Source organism: Leptopilina heterotoma, unplaced genomic scaffold (genome assembly GCF_015476425.1).
Source record: "Leptopilina heterotoma isolate Lh14 unplaced genomic scaffold, ASM1547642v1 Lhet_81, whole genome shotgun sequence".
Classification (NCBI taxonomy): domain Eukaryota; kingdom Metazoa; phylum Arthropoda; class Insecta; order Hymenoptera; family Figitidae; genus Leptopilina; species Leptopilina heterotoma.
The window spans coordinates 2,288,991-2,297,606 of NW_025111185.1; the positions used below are offsets into that span (position 1 = coordinate 2,288,991).

Consider the following 8,616-nt stretch of genomic DNA (forward strand, 5'->3'; position numbering starts at 1 on the left):
AATTTAAAATAATTTATTTATTTCAAGTATTTTGTTGCAATTTTTGTAAATCAACTTTTAAAGAATTTCAATTGCAAAGCTTGAAAATAATTGAATATCAAAAATTTTAATTAAAAATCTTTAAAGGTAAATTTAAAACATTAAAATATTTTTAAAAACTAATTATTAGAATTGTTTTATAATAATTTTTTAAGATTCAATTATCTTCGAACAATGTAAATAGAAATTTTTATGAAAATTTGCTTTTTGGACTTATTAAAATTTTTGAGAAATCATGGTCCTGTTTATAATTAAAATCCTTCAAAAATTTAATCATTTTTATTTATATTTTTCAAAAATTCAATTATTTTTAAAAGATTTTACCAAATTTTAATTGTTTGGAAATTTTTCAAAATTTAAAAAACTATTAACTTTCAAAAATTATTTTAAAACTATCAAATGTTACGCGCGCGGAACGTGAAATTCAATTTGAGATTATTATGCAATTTACAAAATTTTTTATTTTCAAATACGAATTTTTAAATAATTTATTTAGATTCGAACTTTAAAAAAATTCAATTATTAAATAATTTACTAAACAATTATTCTTGTTTATTAATTTCAAAAAGTTTAATGAAATTTTTCTCAAGAATTCAATTATTTTTATAAATAGTAATATTTTTCGTAAGAATTCAATTATTTTTATAAATAGTAATATTCTTCGTACGAATTCAATTATTTTTATAAATAGTAAAATTTATGCAAAAATACAATTATTATTTTTAAACAAAATTTTAATAAATTTTCACGAAAATCTTTGCAAAATTTTATTTATTTTCAAAAAAATTTCATGAAAGAATTTAATTTTTTTTCTTAATTCGTTATAAAAACTTTTCAAAAATTTAATTATTTTTAATACAAAACTTAATAACATTTCATGAAAGAATTCATTTTTTTCAATTTTTAATAATATTTTTTGAAAAAATTTAATTATTTTCTAAAATGTTAATAAATTTTTCGAAAGAATTCAATTATATTTATAAACAGTAAAATTCTTTGCAAAAATTCAATTATTTTCAAAAAAAATTTCACGAAAGAATTCAATTTTTTTCATAATTCGTTATAAAATTTTTCGAAAGTATTCAATTATTTTCAAAAATTTTAACAAAATTATTCGCGAAAATTCAATTTTAAAAATTAAAATATTTAAAAAAAATTAATTGTAAGAATTTCTTAATAATTTTTTGAAAATATTTTATACCTTAATAACTTTTGAAAAAACTATGGAGAAAATCAAATATTATAAAAAAATTGAGTTTTTGTAATAAAATAATTGAATAATAATAATTATAATAGTAATTGAATTCTAGAATAACTTTTGGAAATTATTTAGATTAATTGATTCACAGATGAAGTTTAGTTGAAAATTGTAGAAAATAATTTAATTCGGATTATAAAATTGTATTTTTTAGAAATTATTAAAATTCATAAATTTTACTCATTTTCCGTAAACATTCATATTTTCCTGTAAAAAGAATCTTGTCAGGAAAAGTAATTTTAATCAATTTTAATGTCAGTATAAATTGTCAGGGAAATTCATAAAGTGAAACCTGTGACTACCCTGATTGATACGCCCCTGGCCTGAGAGAACTGTCAAGTGTCAAAACTATAGAGTTTGATACAGTTGGTTTCAGAATAAGATTTTTTTCTTGGTCTCTTGCTTTAATTAATCCTCATTTACGATGATTTTGGAATTTATTTAAATCACTCGAGATGAACATTTGATTTACATTGTAAGCAAAGGAGTGAAAACAAAAAGAATGCTACTTGGAAAGATTGTTCTATTAAATGTGCCAATTTATAAACAAATACCTTTTGACGTCTGTGAGACATTTTACAAATTTTGAATCTAAGTAACCCTTTACCGTGAGTATTGTAAATTATTTATTATTTATTACAAACATTTCTGAATTCTGGAAACAGTTCACTTAAATATGAATGTCACTTTTTTGAGGTTATGTCCATTTTTTCCAATAATTTGAGTGAAAACCCTGTTTACAGATATAAAAAATATGTCAGAATCTCACCTGGAGAGAATTTCTAAATAGATGAATGATCAGTCTAATAATGAGATACATGGGAGTGTCTCGTAATAATGAAGTCGATATACAGAGCATTTTGCTTATGCCTTACGTTCGTGACTCTTTTAATTTTATTGAGAATTTACGACATTCGTACGAGGCCAAGCACAACGTTCTCGAAATCGACTATCGTTTTCGAAAGAAAAATTCCCGAGGAAGTTGTAATATGTGTTGTTGCCTGTGGAGATCGCTTAGAAGAATCATTGACAATGATGAAATCTGCCTTAATCTTTTCAAAACGATCGCTTCGTTTCATTGTTATTTCCGACAATAATTTGATACAAGCATTCTCAGAGAAATTGTCCGATTGGAAAGAATTTTATAATAAAACATTTACATTTGTCGTTAGACCTGTTGAATTTCCCGTTGGGGATAATGTTATGTGGAGAAAACTATTTAAACCATGTGCTGCTCAACGTCTCTTTCTTCCAGTAAGTAATTCAAAAATAGATTCGTTTTTAAAACGAAAATTATTCGAAAACAACAATAACTTCATTTTTAAATAAATATTTAATAATTATTTTTTTTTATAAAAAATTAAGATATACAGAAATTTCAAATTCAATAACATGTAAGAATATTATTATAAAACATGAAGATATCAATAACTCCGAGTCTTCGACTCGGAGTGATCGCTTTCTTCATGTTTTATAATAATCAAAACTTGCTACTTTGTTACTGTAACTTCTTCAAAATTTTTTTCTATTATTTCTTTTATTCATTTCTAGAATTTTCAACTAAAATTCTTCTTTAAGTCAATATTTTTTAATAATTTTTGAAAAAGTTCTTTGTAAATTTTCAAATTCTTTTGTTTACAATTCAATTTTACGAAATTTCATCGATTAGTCGGCAATTCTTCAATTAAATATATTAGAAATTAAAAACTTCAAAGAATTAAAAAGAATTCCATTAAACTTTTTTAGAAAAATAAATTCTACAGAATTCTTAATTAAAAGTAGGTATGAAAAGTTCAAATTTTCAAATATTTTAAATTGAAATTCATATTTTAAAACAATATTTATTAGAAAATTCAACGATAATTCCATTATTATTTAACTACAAAAATAATATTTTATTAAACAATTGAATTTTCATAAAGAATTTTATCAACAAATTTTTAAATAATTGAATTCTCTTGACGGATTTTTAATAAAAATTTTAATAAGACTAATTTCATTTTTCGAGAAATTTGATGAAAATTGTATTCAAAATAATTTAAATCCTGCCAAGAATTTTATTAAATTTTTTTTAAATAATTGAATTTTGGAGGGAAATTTTATTATTTATAAAGATAATTGCAATTTTGACGAGAATTTTTGTAAATTTTTAAAGATAATTGGATTTCTGCGAAGAATTTGATTAAAACTATTTTGAAAAAAAATTCAATTGTTACGCAAAGAATTTCATTAAAATTTTCGAAAATAATTTAACTCTCTAAAGAAATTTAATTAAAAATGTTTCGAAAATAACACTTAAATTCTAATAAATAAATTGTACCAAAGGATTAAAAAAAAATGGAATTTCTTTTCACAAATAATAAAATTCATCACATGATTTCAATTTTTTTAAAAAAATGTAGTAAAATTCGTTGCAAGAATACAATTATTTTCATAAATAATAATATTCTTCATAATAGGATTTCAATTTAAAAAAAAATGTAATAAGAATTCGTTGCAAGACTTCAAATATTTTTCTAAATAATAAAATTCTTCACAGGATTTCAATTATTTTTAATACAATTTTAAGTAAATACTCCGAAAAAAGTAATTATTTTCAAACATTTTATTAAAATTCTTCGAAAGAAATAAATTAACAATTATCAATTATTTACAATAATTTGTAAAAAAAAGTTCCTGCAGAATTTTCAAATTTATTTTGTTTGCAATTCAATTTTACAAAATTTTGATAATTCGGAAATTCTTCATTTAAATAATTAGAAAACAAAAACTTGAAATAATAATTTTAAAAAAAATTCAATTAAACTTTTTCAAAATTGAGTTATTTCTAAAAATTCATGGTATGTTTTTAATATTCAATTATTATCAAAAATTTGAACTGAAATTCTTTTTTAAAAAAATTTTTATTCGAAAATTCTAAGAGAATTCAATTATTTAAATACAAAAATAAATAATTTATTGAATAATCGAATGTTTGCTAAAATTGATTTCTCATAAAGAATTTTATCAACAAATTTTTGAATAATTGGTTTCTTTTAACGAATTTTAATAAAAATTTTTAGAATAGTTACATTTTTCAAGGAATTCGATTAAACTTGTATAAAAAATAATTAAAATCATGCGATGAGTTTTATTATTTATGAAAATGATTAAAACTTTCTGAAGAATTTTATTAAAATTTTTCTAAAATAATTGAATTTCGGAGAAGAATTTTATTATTTATAAAGATACTTGAAATTTTGAAAAGAATTTTTGTTTAATTTTTGAACATACATAATTGAATTTCTGCGAAGAATTTTATTCAAGTTTATAAAAATAACTGAATTTCTGTGAAGAATTTTATTATTTTTATAAATAATTGAATTCTTGCAACGAATTTTATTCAAGTTTCTAAAAATAATTAAATTTCGGTGAAGAATTTTATTATTTATTAAGATAATTGAAATTTTGACAAGAATTTTTTTTTTTTAATTTTTTAACATATTTGAATTTTTGCGAAAAATTTTATTACTTTTAAAAGTAATTGAATTCTTCCAACGAAATTTATTCAAGTTTATAAAAATAACTAAATTTCTGTGAAGAATTTTATTATTTTTATAAATAATTGAATTCTTGCAACGAATTTCATTCAAGTTTATGAAAATAATTGAATTTCGGTGAAGAATTTTATTATTTATAAAAATAATTGTATTTCGGTGAAGAATTTTATTATTTATAAAAATAATTGAATTCTTGCGACGAATTTTATTTAAGTTTATAAAAATAATTGAATTTTGGTGAAGAATTTTATTATTTATAAAGATACTTAAAATTTTGACAAGAATTTTTTTTTTTTAATTTTTTAACATAATTGAATTTTTGCGAAGAATTTTACTACTTTTAAAAATAAGTGAATTCTTGCGACGAATTTTATTCAAGTTTATAAAAATAACTGAATTTCTGCGAAGAATTTTATTATTTTTTTAAATAATTGGATTCTTGAGACGAATTTTATTCAAGTTTATAAAAATAATTGAATTTCGGTGAAGAATTTTATTATTTATAAAAATAATTGAATTCTTGAAAAGAACTGTGTTAAATTGTTTTTTAAATAATTGAATTCTTGCGACGAATTTTATTCAAGTTTATAAAAATAATTGAATTTCGGTGAAGAATTTTATTATTTATAAAGATACTTCAAATTTTGACAAAAATTTTTTTTTTAATTTTTGAACATAATGTAATTTTTGCGAAGAATTTTACTACTTTTGAAAGTAAGTGAATTTCTGCTATCATTTGTAATTGCTTCCAAATTCAATTTGTTTTTTAAGAAGATGTTTTAATTTGTTTTAGTGTTTTTAACTTATATTCTTCTATAAATCCATTATCTTTAATAATAAGTTTTTTAATATTTCTAGTTAAAATCTTTTAAAATTGAAATTTTACAAAATTTTAAATCAAAATCTTTTAAAGTTCATCTACTTATGAAAATTGTAAACGCAATTCTTTTAAAATAGAATTAATTTTGTCAATATTTAAGTGAAATTAGATTTTAAGAATAAACACAATAACTTGAGAAAATAACAATTTTCCATGATTTTGATCAAAATTCCGACTTTTTCAGGTTTTTTCAAGGTTTATAAAATTCCCTGAAATTTCCAGGTTTTTCATGTTTCTAGGTTGCGTGGCAATCTTGAGATTCCTAGTAAAATTATAAAACAATAACTCTAAGGAATTATAAAAATAATTTGACCATTTTGTTGAAATTTTTCTTCTAATTTTTCCAGACTTTGCTCAATGACACGGATTCCGTTCTCTACATGGACACAGACACGTTATTTCTCTCGCCACCGGAATTAGTTTGGGACGAATTTCAAAATATGAATTCAAGTCAATTGGCCGCATTGAGTCCAGAACATGAGGATCCAAATGTCGGCTGGTACAATCGATTTGCGAAGCATCCATTTTATGGGAAACTCGGCGTCAATTCGGGCGTAATGCTAATGAATTTGACGCGGATGAGAAATTTTCGTTGGACTGAATATGTTGTGCCAATATTTAAACAATATCAATTGAAAATCACTTGGGGCGATCAGGATATAATTAACATTATATTTCACTATCATCCGGAAAAATTGTACGTCTATTCTTGTCGTTATAATTACAGACCAGATCATTGTATGTACATGTCGGTTTGTAATGAGGTGGAAAAAAAGGGAGCATTGGTGTTACATGGCTCGAGAGGTATGTTCCATTCACAAAGACAACCATCATTTAAAGCTGCTTTTAAAGCAATTCAAGAATATCAACTCAACACCGATCCGTACGAAAATTTTCTCCTACCCATGAAAAATTATCTATCACTCGAAGACACTTCGAATTGCGGTAAAGTTTTAGGCGCATTTCTCGTTCAACCCGAAATGCATTTACATTCTTCGATGGGAATTGATTTTCAAATGACAGAAAACGAATGATAGAAAATGATTATAGAAAATGATAGAACGAATCATAGAAAACAAATAATAGAAATTTTCTAATACGATTTTCTACTTATAGATTTGTCTATAAAAGATGAGGGTAAGGGTAAAGTTTTTATTTTTTGATTCAAGAATGAGAAATATTTCTCAACATTTAGAATTTATTTTCTTTTGAGAACCAGGAGAACTTATAATTACCAAACGATATTATTAAAGTCAGTGAAAAATGCTGATTTTTGAGAATTAAAAATTTGATTATTCGTTTATTAAAATCGTATAGGTGCTAGAGCTTTCTTTTGTACTTATAGTATTATGTTTGACATGTTTGTATATAAATTGATATATTTTATTTTTTAATGTAGCAAAGTGAATTCATTTTGTATTGTGACTGTGATTTTCATCATCTTTTATAGTAACACTATTATATAAAAAAAATTAGAAATAATACACTCGGAATAGTGTAAAATATTGGTGCCAAGAAGACTTCTAAAGTCTCGAAAACAAAAAAATTCTTTATCACAAATCATTATATATTGTGAAGAAAAAAAAATTGTTAATTATACTACTTTGCCGAATTTGTAATTTGTATTGCAAATATTGTTTTTGTATTAAAATATGTTTACTCAACATCTTTTTGTCAATATTTCTTTTTTTGAAACTTTAATAGTTTTCTCAATCGTAATTAAAAAAAATTTTTTTTAATTTTGCAGAACAACTATTTTTTGGAATAAAAAAAATTTATTCTTGTTTAGATTTAATTTACTGGAGAGAATAATCAGAGTTGCCACAAATATTTAATTTTATTTTTCTCTGACTGAATCTTTTTGAAATTCAACAACTTATAAGAATATTATCACAAAACATGAAAAAGGCAATGACTCCGAGTCTTCGACTCGGAGTGATCGCCTTCTTCATGTTTTGTAATAATTTAAATTACCATAAAATTTTTCAAAAAAAGTTAATTATTTATAAGAATTCTAATAAAATCCTTCACAAAAATTCAATTTTTTTTGCACAAGTAATAAAATTTCTCAAAAAAATGCAATTATTTAAAAAAAATGTAATAAAATTTGTTGCAAGAATTCAATTATTTTCATAAATAATAAATCGATTATTCGGTAATTCCTTTTTAAATAAATTTTTATTAGAAAATTCTACGTAAATTCAATTATTTAAATTAGAAAATAAATAATTTATTGAATAATCGAATGTTTGTTAAAATTGATTTCTCATAAAGAATTTGATCAACAAATTTTTAAATGATTGAATTCCTTTAACGTATTTTAATAAAATTTTTAGAAATAATTACATTCTTCAAGGAATTCAATTTCGATTTATGAAAATGATTCAAATTTTCTCAAGAATTTTATTAAAATTTTTCTAAAATAATTGAATTTCTGTGAAGAATTTCATTATTTTTATAAATAATTGAATTCTTGCAACAAATTTTATATTCAAGTTTATAAATATAATTGAATTTCGGTAAAGAATTTTATTATTTATAAAAATAAATGAATTCTTTAAAAGAACTTCGTTAAATTTTTTTTAAATAATTGAATTCTTGCGAAGATTTTTATTCAAGTTTATAAAAATAATTGAATTTCGGTGAAGAATTTTATTATTTTTATAAATAATTGGATTCTTGAGAACAACTGTGTTAAATTTTTTTCAAATAATTGAATTCTTTGCGGCGAATTTTATTCAAGTTTATAAAAATAATTGAATTTCGGTAAAGAATTTTATTATTTATAAAAATAAATGAATTCTTGAAAAGAACTGTGTTAAATTTATTAAATAATTGAATTCTTGCGAAGAATTTTATTCAAGTTTATGAAATTACATGAATTCTTGAAAAGAACTGTT

At 21.4% G+C, this 8,616-nt stretch overlaps 1 protein-coding gene across 1 annotated transcript; it reads left to right on the forward strand.

Moving 5' to 3' along the window:
• The first annotated feature begins 1,635 nt into the window (after positions 1-1,635).
• On the forward strand, positions 1,636-7,380 carry LOC122511249 (glucoside xylosyltransferase 2). Its single transcript, XM_043626383.1, has 3 exons — positions 1,636-1,905; positions 2,041-2,551; positions 6,064-7,380. The coding sequence occupies exons 2-3, from the start codon at positions 2,135-2,137 to the stop codon at positions 6,748-6,750; spliced, it is 1,104 nt and encodes a 367-aa protein (XP_043482318.1). The 5' UTR covers positions 1,636-1,905; positions 2,041-2,134; the 3' UTR covers positions 6,751-7,380.
• The last annotated feature ends 1,236 nt before the right edge of the window (positions 7,381-8,616 follow it).

Excerpts from the sequence above, each read along its gene's own strand:
- LOC122511249 (XM_043626383.1), top strand. The coding sequence starts at position 2,135 with ATGAAGTCGATATACAGAGCATTTTGCTTATGCCTTACGTTCGTGACT. Across the intron at positions 2,552-6,063 it reads CTCAACGTCTCTTTCTTCCA|ACTTTGCTCAATGACACGGA; the intron begins GTAAGTAATTCA and ends TAATTTTTCCAG.